Consider the following 27,592-nt stretch of genomic DNA (forward strand, 5'->3'; position numbering starts at 1 on the left):
TGAGACTCATCCTTGCTACCTTCTTTAGTTCTAATTGCAATGTCAATGGTAGTATTATTGACCTAGATGTCAATGTTAGCGCCCTGCTTCTCATTAAGATCCTCTTCCTTCTCCTTATTTGGATTGTACTCTTTCATGCCAAGGACTTTACCCTCATTATTCTTTTCTATGTCAATGTCCATTTTCTCCTCACTGGATTTGGTATTGGGAGGAGAAAAGTGAACACTTTGTTTCCCCTCATCATCCTTTAAAGCTTCAGACCCTAAATTTGATTCAATTTTTCTATCTTTACTTTCCTCCACATGGTCCTTACCAGTTTATATGCTCTTGCTCCCAGAATAACCTTCCGGGTTCAAGCTAAGGTCTCCCATTTTGGTTTTATTATCATCCTTAGCATAATTCTCAGAATCTATCACTTCCTCAATATTTTTCTTTTTAATCTCCTGTTTGTGACCCTTTTTGGTACTCTTGTTGTCACTAGTGCCTTCCTCACTTTTAACCTTTTTCTTTGAGTGAGGTTCATTACTAGACACTTTCCATTTTTTCTCCAAAACTAGAGACGATTTAACAACCTTTCTCTTACAATGCTTATCAATAAGAAGGACTAAGCCCTCGTAGAGCACATGACGAGAATCCTTCTTCCTATGTGCTTGGAGGCTTTGAATCAAAGAGTACTTCAAGTAAAATGGGAAAGGGATTCTATCTTTATACCTAAAATGATTTAGGAACATAAAATGAAACTTGTGGACTCTCTTATCTCTACCATCTAGGATAAAATACTTATGGATGCACAATGAAACATCCCTTCAGATTACCTTAATCTAGCTCAAGTCATAAAAATCACAATTCTTCTCCAACCTTTTCTCCTCTTCATTAGTTTTAGGGAATTTTTTAAAGGCCACATTCAAGATACTAGTTTTCTTATTGAATTTGAGACCCTCCATTGGAAGACCCATAATATCAACAATGAACTCCTCCGACAACTTCACAATGACCCCAAGCAACGTTACACTATCTTGAATCCAATTTTTGAAGGACTCTATAATGTGGAGCTTATACCCTTGAAGTTTTTTGATATAAGCCATGACTTTCCCTTTTTTCAATATATCCCAAACATTTGAATGCGCCTCCCACTCTTTGCAATTATTTGGCTCTTGCTTTCTTGGTTCCCCTCCCATCTTGTATTCAGCTCTACACCTGCAACTAGATTGATAAACATTAACCAAAAAGAAAAGTAAGGTGTTATTGATCTCCAAGAAACCTTTAACCTTGCATGTGTGCCTAGTAGAATCCATAATTATACAAAAGTACCACCTAGGGATACTCAAAAAATATGCCACAAACCCATCACTTCCCTTAATAAATTCCTTGATCTTGCGTGATCTTTCCTTCATTAGCATGTGTCATATCATAATTAACAATTGTTGTTAGCTCCACTTCCTTGCTTAGGTCATCTTGCCAACTCAACTTTGTTTCCCTATAAACTACTTGATTCATAATCCAATGAGCAACTTTGTTGCCCTCCTGAAAAATGTGAGAGATGTAGACATTATCAAATTTATTCATAAGGTCTTTTATTTCCATTATACTTCCCTCAATACTCCAAGTAATCAAACTCTTGTTATTCAACATGTTAATAATATTAAGAGAGTCTCCTTCCAACCAAAGATTTCAAAATCCAGACTCCACTGTCATCCTCATAGTGAACAAAGCAGTTGTTACCTCTTCTTTATGGCTAGTAGACTTGCCTATAGGTATTGCAATAGCATCCACAACCCTATTGTAGTGGTCTCTCAAAACACCTCCACATCCAACTTTTCCCAAATTCCCTTTAGTAGAGCCATCAAAATTACCTTTAATCTAGCTCATAGGTGGAGATCTCTAGTTTACATTATGTCTTTGACCATTCTATTTTGTTATAGTTCCTTTAACATTCATAGGATTACTTATTTGAATCTCATCAGACATTTTTCTCTGAGATTTAAAGTTCTCTTTTATAGATCTCATAATATTTTGACCTAAAACCCAATCAGGATTCTCCTTATTTCTAAAAATTCTATTATTCCTCTCCTTCTTGATACCCCACCAGAGATGAGGGAGAGAAATCTTCCAAAAAAAACCAATATCAATATCCTTAGTTAGATAGGTCTAGCCCTGAAACATTGATCAATGTCATTGTGTTGAACCCAAGCTAAATTCTAGTAGTTTAAGGAGATAGCTCCAAACATTTTGGCTAAAACTATAGTTTAAAAAAAGGTGCTTCCTATCTATAAAGTCCATCTTATAGAGATAACATTCGTTCACCAAGTAGATTCCTCTCTTTTGCAAGTTATCTAAAGTTTTAAAAAAAATTGAAGCAAAATCCAAAAAAGACATTGATTTTAGGAGTAAGCCCTTTAATCCATGCTTTAGCCCACATAGGAGTATTTCCTCTATCCTCCGATTTGAAAAGAGATGAGACCTTGAAGCATCCTCTTGGTTTAATCCCCCAAACCAAAATATATTCTTTTTGATGGTAAAGGCTTACAACATTCAAGGCCAACTAGATTCTAGAAAAATCCTAATTAATCATGTCAATATTGACCCATTTACTATGAACCCAATAATTCTCCACAAATTCACCATAATCCTGTTTACACCTATCAACAAAAGTCCTACCATAAAAATCCTCAATCAAAGGATGATCCAATAGCCATTCATCATTCCAAAACCTGATCTTGCTCTCATTTGCTACTTTCCATTTGCATCCTTTGTTTAAAATATGTTTAGCTCCTTGAGCCGCATTCCAAATTGTAGAAGAAGAAGGAAAAATAGGGTAGGAAATAAAATCAAAAAAGGAAGGAGCCTCATAAAGGAAATTATGTTTCCAAATAGAACTCCATTCCTTGTTATCATGATAGACTCTCCAACCTTGTTTAGATAATAAAGCTTTATTCATACTTCTAACTGATCTTATACCCAATCCCCCTTCCAGTTTAGGTTTACAAATCTTTTCCCAAGCAATAAAGGTCATTCTCTTCTTTTCCTCTACTCCAGACCAAATTAAATTCCTTTGAATTTTATCAATTGCATCAAAAAAATTTGTCGGGATCCTAAAGAGGCTCATAACATACATAGGAATACTCTGAAATTCAATAAGAAACTGGCTGGGTGGAAAGCTAATTTTCTAAGTAATAGCATCCTATAGGTATTACCTTTCCACCCAGCTAGTTTCTTATTGAATTTCTTAACAAGATCCTTCCAAAAACTCTTTGGAGGACTCAACCCCAAGGGTAATCCAAGATATGTACACAGAAGAGATCCTATATAGCACCCAATAATATTAGCAATCTTTCCCTATCTAACATCAACAGTTTTAATAAAAAATAAGAAACTCTTGTTCCAATTCATCAATTGTCTAGTTCTAGAGGAGTCAAGGGTAAGTTCCTTTTTAAGATTCCTCACCTCTCTAACATCAACTTTTCCAAGGAAAATGGTATCATCCATAATTTTTTCATGAGAATAGATAAGAGGATGAGACGAGGGTCTCAAACCTTGAATTTCCCTTTTTTGAAACCATCTTCCCAAATAGTCAACCATCATAGTAAAAATAATCGAAGATAAGGGGTCACCCTGCCTCAACCCCCTAGAGGGTTTTAAAAATTTAGTAGAGCTCCCATTGACTAGCACAACAACCAAAGTTGTAGAAACCATCTGCATTATAAGCTTAAGCACATTGACACTTAAAACCAAAAGACATTAGGATCTTTTGGAGAAAAGACCATTGAACTCTATCATAAGCTTTGGCTATATCAACTTTCATAATTAAACCCTAATTGTTAGATAGAGATAAGGAATGGATATTATTGTTAGAAAGAGATAAGGAATGGATATTTTCATGCACATAAATAATGGAGTTAAGGATTTGTCTACTAGGAATAGAACTATTATGTTGCTCAAAGATCAAGATTGGGAGAATGTTCAACAATTTCAAAGTCAGGACTTTTGAGATGATTTTATAAATCGAGTTGTGGAGACTAATAGGTCTAAATTGGTCTAGAGAATTAGCTCCAATCTTCTTTGGAATCAGATAGAGGAAGGTAGAATTAATTTCCTTTAGCATTCTTTTGGCCCCATAGAATTCTTTAACAACATCACATACATCTTTACCAACCAGTTTCCATTCTCTCTGAAAGAAAATCATAAGGAAACCATCCGGCCCAGGGGATTTGTCTCCGTCAAGCGGACAAACAAATTTATAGATTTTCTCTCCCTTAGGAATAGCACACAACAATTTATTTTGCTCCTCAGTGACCAAAGAAGGGATAACATCTAACAACTCAACCTATTTAGTTTGGTCAATATTAGGGCCTAAAGAAAACAAAATTAAAAAAAAGGAAACTATTTCATTAGAGATTTCCTGCTCATTAGTGATTTGACGTCTTCCTTTAGTGAGACTGGTAATACAATTTTTGGCTCTATGTTTTAGAGTAGATAGATGGAAATTTTTTGTATTCCTATCTCCTTCTTCGAGCCAAATAGATCTAGACCACTATCTCCAATAGGTCTCTTCTTTAGAAACTATGTCATGATACTCCACCAATTTCTCATTTTCTTCCTTCACCAACTCCATCGAATATCCCTCCTATTGGATTCTATCTTGGATTATTTTAAGGTCATCTTTAATAAAATATTTACTCTCAAAGATATTTCCAAAATGTCTTTTATTCCATTCTCTAACTTTATTTTAAAAATGTCTAAGTTTTGAAGCCACACGAAATAAAGTCATTCCTTCAATGTTAATGTTCCACCATTCCACAAGTCAATCCTCAAATTGTGGATGTTGCATCCACATTTTCTCAAATTTTAATGAGGAAATTTTCCTAGTTTAACTAGCCTCTTCCATAAATAAAAGAGGAAAATGGTCAGAAGCTATCTTCTGGATTGCCTTTAGCTTACACTCAAAATCGAAAAATGGTCAGAAGCTATCTTCTGGATTGCCTTTAGCTTACACACAAAATCTTTAGTCCAATCCAGAGATATTAGGACTCTATCCTAACGAGCTTGGATGTTATCATTTTCCACTATTTTATTAATCCAAGTAAACTCAATCCCTTGAAGATCTAAGTCCATTAATCCCTCCTTGTTTATAAAATCCATTAGATCTAGTCTCCCTTCTAGTTGACTAGCATTTCCACCTTTTTTTCATGCTCACAAAGAAGAACATTAAAATCCCCCCCCAAAAATCCATTTTCCATTATAGTCAACACTCTTTATCTTAGATAAAGAATCCCAATACTTTTTTCTAGAGTTCTTTTTATTAGGTGCATACACATTAACTATATATCAATAGATATTATCGGCATAACTCTTTAACTTGACCACCAATAAATGTTTATTAACATCCAACAGATTGCCAGAGAATAAAAACTATTTCCACAAAATCATCGTTCCTCTAGAAGCACCTTCAGAACTACTTGCCATAATATAATAATTATTAAAAGATTTAAGCTTTTAAGCTTTTTCTTTTTCCATTTTAGTTTCCTGGAGCACTAAGAAATTAGGTTTGTGCTCTCTAACAAAATTTTGAATAGTATCAAGTTTATGAATACTGTTCATCCCTTTAATATTCTAGGCGATCACTTTCATAATAACTTTTTGGGAGTAAAATCCATAATAGTTGCATGTTTTCCATCAACAATATTATGTAAGCTTTTACTTTCTCTTGTCTTCCTAGTAGTTTTAATACCAGGTTTCTCTAGAGTTCCAACATTCAATTTCAATTTGAGAGAACCAATTTCCAAATTACTTCTCCGTGTTTCAACTCCTAAAGATGCAGGGTTAGGGTTATATTTTTTCTCTACTTTCTTCCTTTGACCCTATTTCTATTTAGATTTTATCTTAACAAAAATCAAATCCATACATATTGGTTTTAGAACATCTCCAAGAATCAATAACTCTTGTCCTGAGTGTCTTGAAAGGGTCTAGAGATCTTCCTTCTATGACTCTTCCAAAACATCAAACTCATCGAGTTGACCACTTCTTTCCTCTAGGATTTCACCTTCCTCTGTCTCCTCTAAATCTTCAAAACCTTCCAATTCAAGATCTTTATTTTGATAGATTACCATTTGGTTCATAGGATCTTCACACTCCTCTTTTTCCTTAGTCCTAGAGTCTTCATTATTCTGGGATTTCTCCTCTTCTTCTAGTAGCTTCTCCTTATTTTGATAATCTTGAACTACTTTAATTTCAACCACCTTTTTCGATATGGTTTTAGGTTTCCATACCTTTATTTTTTGGATTCCATCTTTTTTGCCCCATTCACCATCTTTGGTTTGTTTTTAATTTTCATAGGACAATTTTTAGCCTAGTGGCCCTATTATTTATAGATAAAGAAAGCATTAGGAAGGTCCTCAAAGACTATCTCTTGCATCCTTTTTCCAAGTTTTGAATTTAATTCCACTTTTTGGGGCAAGTTTTTCAAATGAGCAACTTTCATATAGATTTGAGCACAATGAAGTTTTGACCTTGTAGTTGTCCCATTATCAATAGCTATTAGCTCACCAAATGAACCATCCCCTTAAATATGTCTTCATGCCAAAACTCAAGCAGGAGTCCTAGTAGTCTTACCCAAACCAGAGTAGTAAGAAAAAAGCCATCAAACAGATCCATATTGGGTTCCAACTTCTTGAACATAAGAGTACTATTGCCAAACAACCAAGGACCACCACATAGAACCATATTTAAATCTTCCTTACATGTAAAGACAAAGGAAAAGAACCCATTCATCATTAGCTCAATATCCACTTGACCATGTAGAGCCCATTTCCTTTTAACCATGTTTCTAAGAACATCAACTTCTGGACGTGCCCCAAGAAATTTGCCAACTAGGGTAAACTCCATAGTCAAAATAAAATAATCAACAATCGAATCTAGGATAAAAATTTGAAACTCACCTATTTCCCAACAAGACTTTGAAGTAACAGGAGGAAAAGATGACTTTCCTCTTGGCTTTCTTCCAAATAATGAAGACCATTTGTGTTGACTTGATTCCAACTCATTCTTCTTCTACTCCTCCACATGTAATCCCTTTGCATCCTTGCCCACATCTACCGAAATATTCCCCTCCTATAGTGGATCCTTAATATGGACAAGACACTTGGTCAAAGGGTTAGAATAATAGTTATCTATAATGCTAAATTTATGGATTAGATAGTGTAGAGATTTTTCATCAACATTTCAAATCACACTATGTGATCCATCATCAGGATGAGAGAGCAAGAGGTGTCAAACAATCTGATTGCATTAATAATAGTTATCAACAACCCGACATCTTATATGATAGAAACCAAGCAACACTTTGTCTTCTTCTTGCTCTAGACCATTAACACCCATCCTCAAGAACCCAACAATCCCTATCGGGTTCCCCACATTCAGATTCCCTATAATGCCAAGATTAGTTTCTACTACTAAATTCCCGCCTACTAGATTCTTGCCTATGAGAGCTCTCACCATTTCAAAATCAAAGAAGTGATTTTTTATTCGTAACATGTGACTGAGATAATGTTATGTAAATAGAAAACAAACAAAGTAAATTCTATTGAATATAGTCGAGTGGAAGATTTCAACAATTTGGAACTTGAAGAATATTTTGGATGTTTTAAGATTGATTTTGGACAAAATAAATTTTAATATTTTTCACTCTTGTAGGAAAGTGAATCAACCGAGATGAAGAATGCATGTTATCTAATAATTATTTTGTAGGAACGTCTAGTGTTTGATCTGATTTATCTAGGTAACATGTATATGGTGTTATTAACATGTTCATATTGAAGACATGTTAAAAGATTATTTGTTTTAGGTAATACCATTATGCTAAATTGTCCTTGTGAATTAGAATATTCTTGTAGGATCTAAGCAATTTTTTTTTTATTAGTTTAGAGTTCATACAATTTGCCTTAATGGAGGTAATTGGGACCATTTTACAAAGCATTATATGTCCTTTTCTTATGATTTCTTTTTTTGGGATATTACTCTTTGGCTATGAGCCCTTTAAAAGTATTTTTTAGTTGGACTCAGTGATTCTTTCACCATTATTGTATTTGTCTTGTTTTAGTCATAGATCTCTATTTTTTAAAAAATTGCCTCGCATTCTCCTTCAAGGGACAAAGCTCTTCAGGTATATCATGAAGGCACATGCCAAAAAATATCTCATTTTTTATGCCAAGTGTCCAATACACCACTATTATTATTTGGCATGCCTTCTAGCTTTCTTTTGATTGATGTTGAGTGGGGCACTGGGCAATTTAAATCTAGCTCTGAATTAAATTTCTTTTGATCAATGTCGAGTGGGGCATTGGGCATTTAAATTAAATGATACTTTGAATTTTTTCTAACATTCAATACTTAATGCTTATTTTTCACCTTTTTCTCCTTTGCAAGTTCATTGTTGGTGATTTCTTTGTTATTGTTTAATGATGTGATCATTTAATTAGATATGTGGCCAAAGATTAATTGATAGGATATGATGCAAAGGACACAAATCAATATTCAATAATAAGGAAGAATAAAACAATATTAATGAATGACAAAGATCAAATGCATAATAAGTAAGACTTGTTAAAACAAAGGGGGTTCATAGGTGTTGACCTTTTTTTAGTGTTTATATTTAGCTCCTCATTGATAAAATGCTATTTTGAGAATTGTTTCAAAGAAAAGTTAAAATATTATGCTTGATTGGACCAAATTAATGGAGATAGTTTTAGATGTTAACTGTGTCAATCTCTTGGTTTCAGGAAATGCAGAAGGAAGCCCTAGTTCAACATGTAATCTCAATTGATATGCATAGGACGTCAGGTGGAGCTGAAAAATGCAACAAGTTTTCCTTTTTGTTACAGGTCATTGACCATCATGAACATTGTATTTTTGACTCTTATAGGCGATGGTAATGTCCTCAACATGCAATAAAATCAAGACTTTTTATTTGTTGCCTTGTTGAGGACATTCTCTTGGCCATAACAACCAGAGTTATAACATTCACAATGGTCTATAAATTTAAAAAACTTATAGACCTATTAAAATAATGTAAACGTGGTGTATTTTTTCAGCTCCACCTATTGTCCATGCATATGGAATGCAACTGCATGTGCATTCTCGACTTAGAGTGGCTGAATCTTATTTTGGATGGGAGGGAGAGAAGCAAAAGAAAAAAAGGACATGCACCAGAAGATGGGAAAGTAATGTCACTTTATAGGTCTGGAACCTTTTCTTGTTATATTTTGTCACATGTATCCACATGTTATCAATTTACTTTAAAAATCACATTTGAAGTATTAAACTTTGCTTTGTGGGCAGATGAAAGTGAGATGGATTAGTATGGACAATATAATACACAATAGGACAATGTTTTTGCTAATCCCAGAGGAGATTTACAAGGATATTCTCCCTAAACAACCAACTTAAGGAAAGGCCAATGTTTTGAAAGAGCATGATGTTGGTAGGAATAGAGTAAGTGCAAATACAATCATCCAAGATCCAAACACACTTAGAATAGAAAAACCTTACAAAATTTAATATTTAAAATTTTTCATCTAGAATAGAAGTAGAATAGATGGAACACATCCCATCAACTAGATATTTGTATAATGAAAGAAGTAATTGAAAATATGGGCATAGATAGGAATTATATAATGTATGTGTGTATAAGATGTATAGAATCTAAGAAAGACAAAGGTAGACAAAGATGTATACTGATGTAGTTGGAGATAATAAGGACAAGATAGATGGATACACTTGATCTTGATAATATCAATATACAAGAGTTCTATTTATTATGCTATGTCTATTGAATGTTCCATGCTTTCATGTTTTGTAAACTACAAGTGTTTTGTCCGGATTAACTTCTTACTCACTTTGTATAACTAGGTATAAATAGAGAAGACACAAATTACTTGAACTCACAAACTTCTATCTATGTTCCCCATTTTTCTTGCCAACAAAATGCACACTAACAAATAAGAACTGTGTCTAGGAAAGGTGTGAATGTAGATAATATGAAATTTGAAAAAGTGGGATGAAAATAACAACCATGATAACATGAAGTTTGGTAAGTGCATCAAGGATGTTATGATTTAAAAAATTGAGTTATATCCAAAAGTGTTGGAAAGTGTTTTGCATTAGTGAGTGCATCAAAGGAGCCCAAACCAAAGTCATCAACACAAGTGATGTAAAAAAATAAAGGAAAAGCATAGCTATATTAATTTTTATCTTCCATACATACTAGATTATCCCAACTGCCATTTAATAAGATCTTACATATCATTAATTTCCAATATAACTCAATATCATTTCTTCCAATAGACATTAATAAACTTGTTAAAATATTACTCTCAAAATAAAGGTTCAACATACCTTCTATTGCTTTGAAAATAACTTTAACATATATAGAATTTGAAAACCTTGGATTAGTTTTTGGTTAGATTCTATGTTCTATGTTTTATCTTGGCGCTATGTTGGCTTTCTACTTATATAAATTGATCAAATCCTCTCCTTACTTTGTTGACACTCCCTTAAAGGCAACAAACTCCATTAGCAAGAGCTTAGTGTTCATTCAAATAGAAAATATGCCCCAATTGCCTTCATCAATTTGGGTGTTGGTTCTTAAATTAACATAGATCATGATGCATATAAAACACAAGACTTGGGCTAAATAGTCTCCATGTTTCCAATTTGTCATTATTAATGACTGGTAATAAAATCTTCCATACTTATCTCTATATCTATGTCTCTCCACACGATCTTTGCAAACCATATATCAAATATTGCAAAATGGTAGAATGGAGATGGTCAAATCATTCCATTTCTTTTATAATATTTGTGTGTAGATTGGAGTAAAGATTCAATAATTATCTCCTTTCTTCTGTATTAGATGCATGATATAAATGGCATACAATTTCCTTTCAAATTGAGCCTCCGTCCTGATGGTCAAGAGTTCATGACACATAATTTCTGGAGAAAGATTTTAGACTACATTTTCAAAGGCTAGGGGTTGAGAACTCTGTGACATGTTATAGTCTTCTCCTCTTAATGTTTTCTATGTTAGTTTTCCAATGCACCTAGTGGATTTCTATAGACTATATATATCCAATCAAACATCATACATAGAAACGAGAATGAGTAAGAATCATGATTCTCTATCATTGATCAACATCCCCTCAATTCACACTCAACTCTTCCTTTTGACCTGAGGCTTCCTTAAACACATCCATCCATTTGGTTGCGTATCTCATTTGAAAGACTCCTTAAATGCAAGTCAATATTCACTTATCAAAATTATCAATATGCCCATACTAAAAATATTGTGATCCATTATCAAATTTATTTTTTCCCAATATAGGGCTCTCATAGAAGTTTCGACAACCTTTCGTTGATCTTTTGACAATGTTTGTCATCGATGACATGGTGATGTCATCAGAATCTCCTGGGATTTTGTCAAAGTTTTGATGGTGTTATGTAGAGGTTTTGATGGGGCCTGTCATCGATGACATAGAAACCTCATTGAAAACCACTTGAAATTGTCAAAGTTTTGACGTTTATTAGTAGATGTTTCGATGCTTGAGAGGTGGAATCAAATCATGCTCGATGCCACCTCCTGCCAGAGATTGGACTCATTTTTTACGACGTTGTTTGCCAATAAATAGATAGGCCTATCTTACATCAAAAATTTGATGATATTATAACAAAAAAATGTTTCGACCATTTATTGTTGAAAAATTGACCTACCATCGTCAGAAAAATAGGTCCAAATTTACTAGTGATAGGATCCAGAATTGGGACAAGAAGATGAGTACATTTGAATAATGTATAGAAAGATACAATAGTTTGCAACAATCATATCATGAATTGGACCTTATATTGGTCCTAATGGTGTTCTAATGATGTGTATGTTAACTCTACATATCCAACCTTACAACCTAGATTATAAACTTAAAAAAAGAAATACAAATTTACTTTGTGGCATAAAACATGTTTCACTTATAGGACATTTAATTTACTTTCCAAGAATAATTAAAGCTCCTTTTTCCAAGCAAATAAATCTGCAAAAACTTAAAACCAAAGAAAGTAGACAGAGGGACACAACATGCCACTTATGACATGTATTAGCCCCTAAATTGCAACTAGTGATATGAATTATTGCTACAACCAAATTTAGCTTCATTATTTTCTAGTCCATGACAATTCAACTCTAAATTTCAATAGAAAATTGTATTTCTTGTGGTTCCTCAAGAAACACACATCAACAACTAGTCAAAGAAACAATTCATGACTCTTGCATGATATTGTAGGCATTTAATGAGCGTAAAAAGCTTTCAGTTTTTTTCTTTGACTCAATTTAACTCTGCAACATTTTAAACAACTTAGGATTAATATTTTTAGCACAATGCATGCTTTTTTACTAGATAATAAGGCACCATAGTTACCTCTCTGCTTATAGACACAAACATTAAGAAATTTTAGAGTTGCCACTAAAAAATGAAGTAATGCATCATCACGAGTCATTATAAAGGATGGACACTGGAAATACAACAAACATGCATGTTTGATCAAATTTTTGTGCCATTATATTATCCTAAGTTTAGAGCATTCCTCAAGATTAAGGAAATTGGTGGGAACTATGAAGGCATATGCATCTATGTTTGTCAAGTGAATGACTTGAAATAAGTAGCATGTCACACATGTTTTGCTCATGAATAGTAGAAATGTAGGAAGAAAACACAAAACCTAAAATATTGGAATGCCAAAATGCTAGAAAAATAGTAAAGTGCTAGCAATTATAGCCTATGATTCTATAAGAATGAGAGAAATAATGAAATGAGTAAAATTTTACATAATCATTGTATACCTTATTTTGAACTTTGAAATTTACAAGCATAGACTTTTTATACAAAATAAAAGATGTGAGCATAAAAAAATTAGTGGTTCCTTGCTATGTTGCCAATCTCAACTTTTCAAAAAATGACAAATTTCTCACTTACAATAGGAATTTCTTCTTAGAAATATGTCTTGATGCATAACCATTTATGAGACATTTTTTTACTACCAAGTATGCTATTTACAAAAGTTAGGTTTTTAAAATTTTATACGCATCTTTTATGCTCTTTGTGCACAAAAAAAATTCAAAATCCCCATAAGAATTTGACAACCAAATGGAATTGAAATGTATAAAGCATCATTCACAACCCAATATAACTTAATTAGTTGTAGTGCAAAATACATTTTAAATTGATACTTGGATGCAAAAGGCATAGAGGAAGAGATGTAAGATTCAACAAGAATTTTTAAGAATTTGAATCCATATAATCCTTCAAAAACCAAGAGTACCTTGACAAAACTTATGCAGTTGCTTTTCAAATAGTGCTGCCATAGACAAATTTACCTAGATGTCCGCACATATTTCAATAAAACCAACATAACCAATATTATCACAACAATATCACTTACTCTAATAATTTAATGGATATATTTGAATGGTATTACTTTCTAATTTTTAGAGCTAAATGGTATTCAATCACATTTTAGTACACGTTCTAAAATAAATGATTCATATACAAATCCAAGTAATTAACAACCAAGGGTCTTTGTGCCAAACAAAATTTGACTTGTCTCAAACAATGATATGTTGTCATTTCAAACGGTTTTCAACATGCATGATCTAGTTTTGTGCAAGATGACACATAGACAAAATTATGGAACATCCCGTAAACAAACAAAACATGTTTAATATGTTGCACAAAGTATGAATTTCTTGAAACTTACATGAAATACATATCGATAATCTTGAAAGAAGCTAAAATGTTAAAATAAAACTATAGCCACAAAGAGAATGACTAATGACTATAACACACTACCAACATAATTTTGTGAGCTCTAAACCATTGTAACCATGAAAGAAAAAAGACTAAAACTAAATTTCTTAATTTCCACACAAAAAATGAAATGCCTCATTTTTCAGAAAAAAACATGCATGAGCTAGGTTTCCACACAAAATACACTCATTCACACTCAAACCAAAACAAAAATAGAAAAAAAGCATGGACTAGAGGAGGTCTCTATGGTTGCCTAATAATTTAACAAAAAAAATAGAGTCCATTTTGCATTGATAAAGTGAAAAGTACTTCTGATATTGAATTACAAATGGTCTAAATTAAACTTTCGTGTACAATTAAATCTAAACATGAGACACACATATAAACTTGAAGCTTACAATATTAGGGTGATTTTTTTGTAATTCCCATTTTATTATAGGTAAAATTTTATGCCACCTTCATCATCGATATCCATAAAATTTGTTGTCAACTTGATCATCTCCATCCATGAAATTTCTAGTTTGCAGTTGTGTACAATCCCCTAATGAAACCACAATTGTAGGTTTGCTAATTCATCCTATACAATCATTTCATATTTGATGGTAATTTATGAGTTTATGCAAGGAAGAAAAAGGGTTTCAAAAATTGTAGAAATAAATATTACCCTTGAGACCAGTGCCCCATTTTCTATTGTAGCCACTCCAAAATTACTTCTAGTTGATGAGTATGTGGCTTACCCTCTTATCTAAACTCACCTCAAACTTATACACAGATCCTTCATACAAAAGATTAATCTAGGAAAATAGCTCTTTTGAAACTAAATTATGAAATATTTTGAAATTCTAAGCTTCTATAAGATTTAACAAAAGTACCATTAATATTTTATTGAGCTCATTTTACATTGGTCATGTAATAATTAGTTTAGATTTTTATTATTAAAAAAAAGTTGAACCATTAATATAAAAAAGAAAAAAAAGAGAAAAATATTGTTTAATATTTGTAATGTACGAAACAAATGATTAAAACATAAGTGAAAACATAAGTCTCTCCTATAGCAGTTGGAAAAATCTGAAATAAAAGTGTTAAATTTGAGAACCTTATTAATACCCCTGAAAAAAGGCTTGCAATGAAAGAAATCGAGTTTAAGTGTTGAATTGAGATTTTAAGAAAATAAAAGAAAGAACAAAGATAGATAGATAGATAAAATTTTAACGTCCACAAGGCTAAAAATAGCCTATGGGACAGCAAGACAACTCAAGCAGACTTAAGTAACAATGTTCGTTGCTTGTGCAGGATGATGATGAGTCCACCCAATTGCTCAATGTACTCTTCGTTGAATAGGTTATGCCAAGAACTGTCACATATAGTGTCCACAAATTTATCTCTACTACTCTTGTAGACTTCACATTCTAAAATAAAGTGTTGTTCAGTTTCCACTTTCCCAGAATTGCAGAATCTGCAAATTCTTTCTTCCCAAGCCTCCTTTGGCCTCTTCCAACGTCTGGTCTCACAACGAAGTTGGTGAGAGTTGGTTCTCAGCTGAGCAATAAGAATTTTAGCCCTCCGAGAAATGTTGGCTCCTATGTATGCTTTTTGGAGTTGATCACAAGCGGGGTTGAACTCATTTATATAATATAATTTCTTCCTTCCGATCTCGCTTCCCCAATTTCTCTTGTAGAATTTCTCCATGACAAAGACCTTTATTTCTTTATTATTTCTGGGGCACATATTGAATTGAATATTCCATTTACTCATCCATTTGATGTTTTGTTGCATCCATGTCCTTTTTCACTGACGTAGTGTGTCACTAAAGACCACTTTAGGCCATCTATCCTCTTCCATTTTTTCGATTCTTTTTAGATAACTTAGAAGGCAAACCATAGCAAGTGCCTCAATAGGAGCAACCCCCAATTTTACTTAGCATGATATCATATGGAACAGTGCTTTTGATTTTAAACTTGCTTGGGATCAAGCGCTTTTGAATTCCTTCGATTTGTTTCCATTGTGCTATAGTAGTGTTGCTGGCCCATAATTCACACCCGTAAAGAACAAATGGCAGCACAAGAAGACCGAACAAGGTTTGAATAGTTTTCCAATCCCACAACTCTGCTTCACGGCACCTATTCTGAAGAGCATAAAAAGCCTTCCACCCACCTAATATCCTTTTATACCTACAGCTAGACCAGCTTAGTTTTTTGTTGAAATCGATGCCAAGGTATTTATACTCCGCAACTTCTTCAAGAACACTTCCATTGTAATAAAATTCATGTTGGTGTTGTTTTTTATTATTAGAGAAAATCATAACCTTAGTCTTGCTGATATTGACCTGCATTCCCACCATTCTGTAAAAGCGCTCAAGAGAAGATATATGATCTTGCAAACCATAGGCAGATTTGGCAATTAAAATGAGATCGTCCGCATATAGGAGCAGCTTTATAACAAATTCACCTAGCTGAATGCCTTCACCCTTTTGCATGTTTAACCACTCTTCCAGTTTGTCAATATATAAACCAAACAAAGTAGGAGATAAAGGGCAGCCCTGTTTGACCCCGATATCACTCCTAAAACATTGTGAAATGCCATTTGAAGTTCTGATTTTAACTTTCACCTCTTCGTACATCCTATGAACAACAGCTCTGAGATGCATAGGAATCCCTAATTCTTCCATCCTAAACCAAAGCTTGTCTCTCGAGACAGTGTCAAAAGCCTTTTTTAAAGTTGACAAAGCAAAAAAATACCTCTTCTTTTTTCTCCCATTCTTTCTCAATAATGTGTCTCAAAGTGACACAGTGATCCACTGTCGAGTGCTTTGGCCTAAAACCAACTTGCCCTTTAGCACGTTTGTGGTTTTCTTCTGCCCATTTGCCGATCCTAGTTTCTATCATGCTGCCAAAAAGTTTAGAAAAGAGGGGATTGATCATTATAGTCCTGTAGTTGGAGGGATTGTTAACATCACCACTCTTAAAAAGTGGTATTGCAAGGTTGATTGTCCAATCTTTTGGAAACCCTTCTTGGCAAATTTTGTTGAAAATTTCAGTGATGTGCAGTGCAAGAGTTTTCATACCCCACTTCAGATATTCTGCTTGGAGCGCAACAAGGTCTTTTGCTTTACCTCCACCTAACTTCTTAATCCCTGCCTCTATCTCTTGCACAGTGAAAAGATTTGTATCATCATTGACCAAAGGTTGTTGTCCCACTCCACCCTCTTGTTCATAAAGTTTCTTAGCATATTCAAACCATTGGGTGGCAATAATATTATTATTTTCAGTTTGTTTTCTCCATGGTTGGAGTTCTTTCCAAAAACATTTGGGGTTATTTCTGCCCAAGAAAATTAGCTCCTCTCTCCTTGTGAACATAAAATCATTTTCTTCTTCTTTAGGATCTGTTTGTAGGCCTTAATGTCAAGGTTAGTTTTATTTGACTCCCTTAGGTTTCTCCTAGCCCTCTTGCATTCCTTATCAAACCAAGCATTGGCTGGAAAACAATTAGTTTCATATTTTCTATTTTTTGCTCTCTTGCATTTTGAAAGAGCCTGTAACAGCAGAACAACAAACTAATCTGGGAGAAGCTACGAAACACAATGGCATCTCTGGTAATAGTGGCTTGGTCTTGACATATGGGGATAGTTTAATGCACAACATCATCATCAAGTGGAATCAAGGGAGTTTCCTCATTCTTCCAGGACCCTCAGCTAGACATGCCAGTTCATTCAATCTTGGAGGGACAAATGGTAATTTACCCACAAACACTTTGAGCTTCTCACAAGCCAGTGGACCACCCACAGGAGGAAACTACACCTATGTGAATGCTAAGCAATATAAAAGAATAATTAGGCGGAGAAAGATACGAAAGTGTAAAAATGCAAAAAGAGGGAAGTTAGCAGCTTTACTTCCGAAATCGATTTCACATACCTCAGATAGCTCAAGGGAGGGAGAAATAAATATGAGGCTGACTGAAATCTCTAAAACAATTAAGCGGTTTGATAATATCAGAGATATTAATGGTAAAGAGAAGACAAATAATTCTCAGGTGATAGACACAGTGGAAGATGGGTTGCCAAATAATTAAAGCCCCACAAGGACACCTATGACGTGGTATCCAGACATCTTTGTAAACGATTTGGTAGCTACGAAGGAAAGGGTGTGGGCACTTGAAGAGAGGAGCCAGATAGAAAGTATCACAATGAAAAGAGTTACTGAGGATAACTGGAAATTGACAGCGAATGTTAAGTCACTTAGAGAACAAATTCAAAAATTGCAATTTAATATGGAAAAAGGAGATTATGAATTAATATTGTTAAAGAAAGAAGTAGGAGAAAAGAGGACATCAACAAGTAATACGGGAGAAGGAGAGGCTACGAAAAGAGAATCAACTCAGAGAACAAATTGAAGAAGTTAGATCATGGGCTAACATAGTAAAGGGACCAGAAAACACTCCTATTGACAACATAGAAAAGCAAGTTCAGAGACAGATTAGAGAGGAAAAAGAAAGAAATGAGAAAGCAACAAATATTGTCATCAAAGGACTACGAGACTATGGAGAATAGGAGAAAACAACGGATTTAGTTAAAGACTTCTTTAAAGACCAATTAGACTGGCATGGAACAACCATACAAGCACAAAGAATCAGAAAATGGATTAGAGGAGGCAAAGACAGACATGTTAGAGTGACAATGAGGAATATAAGAGATAAAAACAACATTTTCAGCAAGAGGAAGTTTCTTAGAGGCACACACATATATCTTGATGATGACGTCACCGTAACTCATCAAGAAGAAAGGAGGAAGGAATGGGAAAAAGTGAAAACAACAAGAGAAAACGGCAAGTGGGCGTGGCTACAAAATGGCAAAGTCCAAATTAGCGACAAAATCACACGCAATAAATAGGAACTCGGGCCCACCTAGGAACATTTAACTATAGTTAGTTGGAACTGTAGAGGTTATTCTTGGAGAAGAGGACCTAGGTTAGGGCCGATAGCTAAAGATAATGACATCGTTATGCTTACCGAGACAAATGAGCATGATGGATGTAGGGTTCCAGATTTTGAAGGGTATAAGAAGGTATCACTGTGGAATGAGAAGATAGATAATGGTAAGGGGCACAGAGGCATCACCGTTCTAATAAAAGAAACTTGGAGCAAATTTGTAAACTTAGAGAAAGAAGATGTAAACAAGCAGTATATTTGGATTAAAATAATAGAGAATCAGATTCCTACAAGGGTGGCTATCTGTTACTTCGCCCCAAAAGGCTCAAAAATGTATAAAAAGCATGGATTGGATCGAGAAGACCCATTCGCTGCACTCAAAAAAGACATAGCAGCCTTTAGCTCTCTAGGGGAAATAATGATAATAGGAGATTTCAATGCTAAAATAACAAACAACCAAACTCTCAATCTTAAGGAGAGCTACAGTGAAAGCAGAGACCCAGTTTGGCTTGAAGAAGAAGGGACACAAAAATGGGAAAGATCTTCACAGGATAGCATGGGAAAGATTAATCATTTTGGTGTTGAATTACTAGGTTTACGCTGCCTATATAACATGGTCATATGTAATGGTTTGGAAAAGTGGCCTAAATCAGGTGGAATCACATGCAAAAGATACAATGGACAAAGTGTTGTTGACTATGTAATATGCTCGCAAGAATATGTCGCAAAGATAATTAACTTTGAGATAGAGGATTGCCCCATGGAGCTAAAATCTGATCATAACCCCATCTTGATAAGGGTGGCCACTCACTTTAAAGATCAACATATTGTCCCAAAACCTTTATAAAAGAGGAAGAGGATTCCGATTGGCAAAGTTTTAATGACACAAAAAAACCATGCTACTTTCCAAAACTCTCTATTGCGGCTATCTAGGGTTCCGGGAAACCATCTCGAGTCTGATAAACAACATTTCACAGACAAGGATAATCTTGTTCTTACTATCATTAAAGCACTGGAGGAGTGTAAAAGATCTAGGGCCACAAGAGAAGCCAAGAACACTTTTTTGGCCAATCTGTGGTTTGATGAGGAATGCAAAACAACAAAAAGAAATTGGAAAAAGAACATAAATAAAGAAATTAGAAAGGAGTATGATCAGTTGATTAAAAAGAAGAAAGGAGAGTATGTAAATAAGAGAAGAATCGAGTTGATTAATCTTAGTAAAAACAACCCCAGAAAGTTTTGGAAAGAACTTCAGCAGAGAAAAACTCAAATAGAGAACAACATAACAGGAACCAAATGGCTGGAATATGCCAAGACTCTCTACAAGTGTGATCTAGGAGAATGTAGAACCATGGAAACAGAGACTACAGGGGAGTTATTTAGCGAAAAGGATATTATCTAAGGCATAAGGAGGTTAGCTGCCGGTAAAGCACAAGATATAGATGGGCTTCAAGCTGAATACTTAAAATGGAGTGTTGAAACCCTCACACCACACATCACTAAAATTTTCAATAGTGTCAATAGAGAAGGTTTCTCTGTAAAATGGACAATGAGTGTGGTGATTCCACTCCACAAAAGTGGAGATATAAATAATCCTTCTAATTACTGAACCATTATGATCAATCCACTTTTTGGCAAGTTATTTGGCAGCTTGGTAGAACAAAAAATCAGCAACTGGGCTGAAACAGAAGACAAACGTGCAATAGGGCAAGCAGGCTTTAGACCGAAACACTCTACTATAGATCATGACATCACTCTTAGATACTTGATTGAGAAAGTTTGGGACACTCCGGGAAACGAGGCTTTTTGTTGTTTCATGGACTTTAAAAAAGCATTCGACACAGTGCCACGTAATAAATTATGGGATAGAATGGAAGAGTTGGAAGTTCCTAAAGAACTTAAGTCAGTAGTTTACAGATTATATGAGTAGGTCAAAGCTAAAATCAGAACGACAGAAGGGCTATCAAAAAATTTTGACAGCAACATCGGGGTTAAGCAAGGGTGTCCGCTATCTCCAACATTATTCGGGCTCTATATTGACAAGTTAGAATAGTGGATAAACAAGACCAATGGTGAGGGGGTGCAGCTGACCCACTTTGTGATATGATTGCTTTTATATGCAGATGATCTCATAATTCTTGCTAGAACAATTAAAGGTTTGAAAGAGCACTTGATAGCACTAGAAATTTTTTGTCATGAAGTAGGAATGCAAGTTAACACTAGCAAAACCAAAATTATGATCTTCTCATTGAAAAAGAATAGGGGCATACAAGACGAGTTTCTATTGGAAAATAGCCCACTTGAGATTGTGGAAGAGTACAAATATTTGGGCATCGATTTTCATAACAAACTCAATTGGGATACTTGCAGATCAAAAAGGATCCAAGGGGGCTGGAAGGTGTTATACTCTTTACAAAACAAGTGTAGGAACGTAGAATTATGGGATTGGATGACCATGAAAACTCTTTTTGGTTTGCTGGTCACTCTGGTTATTTTATACGGATGTGAAGTGTGGGGAGGTAGTATGTCCGAACAGAAATGGCGGCAAGTAGAAAGAATTCAAAAACACTTCATCACATGCAATCTTAAAGTCAAGACCACAGTTCCGTATGAGATCCTTTTGGCAGAGGTGGGTTCCTTTCCATTAGAAGCCGTTGCTTTGGTCCGAATGATAAGCTACTTAAAGAAAACCCAAGGTCTGGAAACACATCGTTGGCCCAAGTCGATCATAGAGGAAAAACTTGTGAGGCGGAAAAGCACGTGGATGAAGCAAAATGACAAATGGATGCGAAAATGGGATATCAACATCCAAACTTGCTCGGATAACATTACAAAAATAAAAAAGTTTGTCAATGAAACATTTCGCAATATTTTGTGGACAAGACGCATAGGGCGAAAAAAATCCTATTACATTAAAGAATTTAATCCCACTTCTAGTCATGATGAAAAGGCCTATATAAGAGCACCTATTAACTGGAAAGCAAAAATGTTGATGGCACAACTTAGAACTAGTTCACATCAACTGCGATGTGAAACTGGTCGGTGGCAAGTTCCAAAAGAAGAGTGGGCAGACAGAACATGTTTATTTTGTAATATGAGAATAGTTGAGACAGAGCAACACTTTGTCAAGGACTGCTTGGCTTACAATGACATCAGATCTGGTTATACAAAAATACTGCAGAACAAAGACTTCAACTATTTATTCGAGGAAGATCAAGTGAAGAGAGCAGCGGATTTGATTACCAAACTTCAGAGAAGGAGAGACAAGTTAACCAAAACTTTACAACGGACTAATTCTGCTCCTGACTCGGGAGGGTGATTCCATGAGTCCCATAGACTACTTTAGTCTCGTAGACGTCATTAAAATCTATCATATCATATCATATCAATCAGATTTGATAAATCATATCTGTTAACACCATGTTTATACATAGGGTGTCCCATACAAAGTTCCTCCAAAGTAGTTCAGAAAGTGTTGACAAAATTCTGCCCTGAGAAGTCGCAAAGATTTTGGAAGATACCCCTTGTAAACAACGACAAATTTCAAAATGAATCGCAAGTAGCTGGCAATGGAGATGCGGAAGCAGGAAGAGCAGATGGAGAAGCGGGAAGAGAAGGAGAAGGGTACTGGCCGAGCAGAAAGGCAAAGAAAACCAGGTCGTAAACGCTTGGCTCTCACACTCTCTGTTGCGATTTGCTTTGTAATTGGTAAATTCGGCCTCCTTTCCTTTCTGAGTTTTATGCCTGATAAATAGTTGGATTTGAAATGGTTTAACAGTAGGATTTGCAGGTATACCGCTGTGGTTGAAGTCAACGGAGGTATACAGAACACATCTTCCCTATGAAGCCATACACTCTCTTTCAACTAGCCCTATGCCACGACTTCCCTGCCAGTTTAATATCCTACTTCTCAACTTGAACTCCCAAATTGACACAGAGGACGATTCTGCCCTGCAGCACTATTTGCAAGGATTCGCAAGTTTAGTATCACAGCAACTGAAAAATAGAACGAATGAAAATGATCAGAGTGGTTGTGGAAGTGATTATATTGTCACAGCAAGCTTGGATTGGAAGGATAAATGCGTGAGTGGAACAAATAGTAATCTTTCACATTGGCCTTGTGGGTTGAGCACATATCTTTCGTCAGTCGATATTTCTTCTTCGGACGACGATGAGGTGGATGAATTGCTGAATTCTTATTCCCGCAGGGAATCGGGAGATTTAGGCGGGGTATACACTGTTCTGGTCGCAGGGAATGGAAATGCAGGTTCACATTGGTATAGATGTGTGATTGGGAAGCACCGCCATGCATGGATAGTGGGGGAGCTGTCGGAGACAGATGTTGTTACATTAATTGGAGAGATTGTGCACAATTACATTATAAAGGGGGGTAATATGATTGGAAATGAGGCCGTGCCCATGCCTCTTGCTGCAGATGGCAGTGCCACACTTTCATTCAGCCTTTTAAATGCGAATCCTGCAGATTGGATATATCAATGGTAAACTCTAATCTTTTTTAGTTTCCCTGTGTGCACATACATGTTAAAGACGCGAAAATGCACAAAATTTAAACATGAAAAGCGAGTCAGTCGTGGTTCGCAACAGATCAAGGCGAGATTGGATCAGGTCTTGAGGTAGTTTAGTTTAATTAGGACATGCAGTTTTTTTACTGCGAACAGTAAGTAGTAATTTAGTCTCAACATATGCAACCAGTGAATCCGGAACCTTCTTTGGTTTAATCTGTAAAGGTTTTGGGCAACCATAATCTCCAATTTCTTTCTTCTCATTTGTAATGCTTTGATAGCATCATTTTTATTTGCAGAGACGCAAAATTTAGCTACAAAGTTTCGCAAACTTGTGCTAGAGTGTATGGAATATCGGCTATCCTTATTTTCGTCTTAAGTACTTACATGAAATGCCCACCAGCAAAGCTTAAATATTTTTTTGATAGATTCTTTGAAGAACCTCTTAAGCCGGAGACTTAATTGTTTGTCTGTGTTTTGGAACTTCTCTGCATCACGATCTCTCTTTTAAGACAATTCTGTATCTAGTTAGATGTGCAAGCACTGTAAAATCAGCCAAGAAGTTTAAGACAACATGGTTATATATTGATTCAACATCTTTGCAAGTAGTAAGAGCTGAAGACCGATTTTGGTACTTATCTATTAACCAAGGATACTTTAGCGTGCTATGTAGGATAAAATAGAAAGCCCACGATTAGTTCTGTCAACCTGCATCCTATCAAATTTGCATAACTTTGCATATTCCGTCTTACGATTAACTCTTTCTAATCGCATCATATCAAACTTGTAGAACGTCGCTTATTTCATCTTGACCTAGGTAAAGAGTTTCCCGCTTATGAACTTTACACAGTAACATGGATGAAAAATCGCAGAATGTGAGACCATCCCTATGGATTCTGTTTTAGAAATATGTTTATTCATGCTGTGTTTCTTTAAGCTTTTACAGGGAGACAGGGGGACAGGTGGGGGGAACTGCAAATTGTTTATTTTTCCAGATTTTAGTGATTGTGGTGGAAGCCTACTAATATAGTCTATAAAATTATTTGAAAAGTTATATCACAGTTATCATTTATTGATTTATGTTAATATTATGATTAAAAGAAGCTGAATTTTATGTAAAGGTGTATTGTTGTACAACATTTTGTGTCAGAGACAACAAATCTTAATATGCCTTCACCCCAATCTTTAGTAAAAATTGCACCATTGACCAAGCATCTGCACTGTCCAATATCTCAATGTTAACCATGATGTAAGCAATCTGAGGGCATTGTCTCTGCAGGTACTGGTTTTAAAGATGATAAAACCTTTCATCATTCATCGTCTGGATAGAGTAACAGTCTCTGGCATTATTGCTCAAACCTTATTTACTGGTTTTAGTGAAGGTTCAGGTTTGGGTATGTAGGTACAGCAACCTTTTGCCGCTGGGTTTGGTCCATACAAGAAATATAAAAAAAATCATAAATATATAATATTTGTAGTGCAAGTACAGGCTCATAAAAATCATTATCATCATCCTTGACATTAAATGATATCGATAAGTTAGGAGAACCAGGAAGGTGCTAGTGGCAATTGCATTAAAGCATGCTGCTGGCCATTTGATTCCAAAAATAAAGAATGTTGAGGGGCAGAAGCATCCAAATTGTATGCTTTGACGTTACATCAAAACTTTGTTGTTCTGTGTATTCATTTTGTTTGTGTAGAATTAGGTACAAGTTGGAATGCATGTGCATTGACTCTTCTCCACCTTTATTTTGATTTTAATCAATTGTAGATTTTTTAGTGGATGAAAGAGTATGTGCTCCAACTCTTCCCAAATTAAGATGAATGGATGATATTGAAGCAAAATCAGAGAGCTTTGAGTCATTATAAGTGGAACTTCAAACTTGAAAATGTTTTATATGTATAAAGGAAAAAAACAACTTCCTATAGAACTTTGATTGTTAGAGTTTGTAGGTGTTTGAATCTTAGCAATGGAGGTTCCACAGATTGTGAGAACCTTTCTTGTGCTTGTCCTGAAGAGCAAATTACTTAGACCATTGGAGTGTACAAAATTAACGAACTTATATATGACGACATCCTTCGAATTAAGTATAGCGAGTAGTCTAGAAAATGGTTGCTTGTACCCTTCGTTGACTTCTAAATCTACTTATGATGAAACTCTCCTTAGCAAAAAAGAATTTCAACATTGTAATCTTTTGGAATCAATGGAAAGGGGAGAAGATATAGTGAGGTGATTATTTTGTCACATTGCTTAACAATAATTGTTTGCGCCGATTTGAAGAAAGTTTCTATAGGACTTTACTCTTTCTCATTTATAATGGTTTTCATTTTCTAAGTCATAAGTATTGCCATCATATTCCTCTCCCAAATATGGCTTATCCATGTCAGTATAATGTATCATACTCTAGACATGCTTGGTGAAGCTAGGAAGTTATTCCACACGATTTTACAAAGTGTTAGCCATGATCATTCGTTTGATATTTGTTGCCTTTTCATTGTTGGTTTGCCTACTTATGGACCAAAATTGTTTGATGACCATACTACAAAGTACCTTTCAAACCTTCACAACTCATCTTAATGCGATTGTGTAGGCAAATCAGGTGTAAGCAACAAGTTCAAAAAAATTATAAACAAAGAAGAAAACATGTTTAAGTTTTAAAAAAGTAACTATTAAACTAATACATAAAGTTTTATATTTGCTTACCTTGACTAACTCCAATTTTGAGAGTGTTTTGAATTTGCATTATGACACGTGTTGGTTGGTGATGAACGGATCTCTTCTATACCAACAAACACTTGTTTGTTGCCTTTAATATTGTTGTTAGTATTGTGTTGTGTAAGGTTGAGGTAATTGACAAAATAGTGTTCAAAAGATGTGTGAATGACGTGCCTCAACCAATGTTCTTGATGTTAGAATGTGTAGTTGATGTATTCATGATGTTGTCATTAATGGTTGTCATCAATGTAAACATATCCTATGCATATTTATCTTATGATTGTATCGGTCGATGCATACCTATAACCTTGACATATCAGTAAAGGTGTTCGCCGAAGGATGTGCCTTAAATATTTGTCCTTATCCTTTTCGTTTGTGGTTCTACTTAGCATGCAATATATGGTGGATTGATCGTCTGTGTTTGATCTTAGTCGGAGCATGTTTATCTTTGTTTTTATCCCAACAACTATCATGCAATGTGTTCATCATGTTTGTTGGAACCAATGGCTTTGGAGATGATGTTGCGTGTTGGCATGTGTGAGGTGAGTTGTATTAATCAAGGTGGTCCACATTTCATTCCTAACGATTGTAGGAATGTTTTTGGTGTGACCTATTTCAAATTGTTTTAGTTGACATGGTTGATGATATCAAGGACTATAAGAAGAGTGATGATCTGAGTTGTTTGTGTGGCTTATGTGATGATCGTATGCAAAGTGACTGCGAATCTATTACAAGAGATGTGTGTTGATGATCATGGGAGTGGATGCAATCAATAACAGACTGTTATATCATTTTTGTATTGTAGAGTATTGGTGATCGTGATCTCAGTGGTGGATTCATTTTCATATTTTTGGCAGTGAGCCTATTTGTACAGACAAAGCCTATATGTATTGGCAGTTAGCTATATTCCTTTCTAAGGGTAGCTAGCCATACTGACAATGAGCTAATCGGCAGTGAGCTAACCTGTAGTGAGCAAAACCGATCGTGAGACTTTGTTAAAATCACCTCTACTGGTGTTCATTTCATGAGAATTAACTTCTCTGTGGCTTTTCTCAGTTTGGCTTTCCACATAAATTTCTGGTGTTTTTGTGTCATTGTTTTTGTGATTTCATGTTTACATCTGTTATGAATGTTTAATGTGGTTAACCAATAGACCAGAAGTTGATATTTCTGTTGTTTATGAGATTATCAACAAAGTAAGAGTTTTATAAAGTGTCAGAGCAATTCATTCACCCCCCTAGTTAGTTAGCTTGTTCAACAATTGGTTTTAGAGCTTGGTTCCTCAATGTAGAGCTTAACCGCTTGAGATAGATCCAATGACACACAAATTGAACATTCTTATGTTTGATGGATTCGACTACAGTTTATGGGAGGATCAGATGAAAGGTTATCTGGTTTCCGTAGGCCTCAAGACTTGGAAACATGTGGAGATAGAGTATTTGTTCTCTCAAAATGGCCTTCAAGCTCAAGATAAAATCTCAGATTATGAGGAGAATGAGAAAGCAAGGTATGCTATCACTAGTGCTTTATCAAAAACAAAATTAGCTAAAGTTATTTCTTTGAAGATTGCTTATGAAGTTTGGTAA

General features: G+C 34.9%; 1 protein-coding gene across 2 annotated transcripts in view; it reads left to right on the forward strand.

Annotated features, from left to right (window-relative positions):
* Window positions 1-22,224: 22,224 nt before the first annotated feature.
* Window positions 22,225-27,592, forward strand: part of LOC149567514 (GPI transamidase component PIG-S-like protein) — a 148,575-nt gene continuing 143,207 nt past the window's right edge. Inside the window, exons 1-2 of one of the 2 annotated variants that reach the window (XM_089820736.1) lie at window positions 22,225-22,475; window positions 22,558-23,266. In XM_089820736.1, coding sequence (XP_089676862.1) covers window positions 22,337-22,475; window positions 22,558-23,266 — 848 coding nt within the window. In that variant the 5' untranslated portion in view covers window positions 22,225-22,336. Of the gene's footprint in view, window positions 22,476-22,545; window positions 23,267-27,592 lie in introns of both variants that reach the window. The other variant, XM_089820737.1, reaches the window with a different exon arrangement.

Source organism: Cupressus sempervirens, chromosome 3, assembly GCF_028749045.1.
Source record: "Cupressus sempervirens isolate cs-2001-9-10 chromosome 3, ASM2874904v1, whole genome shotgun sequence".
Lineage (NCBI taxonomy): Eukaryota > Viridiplantae > Streptophyta > Pinopsida > Cupressales > Cupressaceae > Cupressus > Cupressus sempervirens.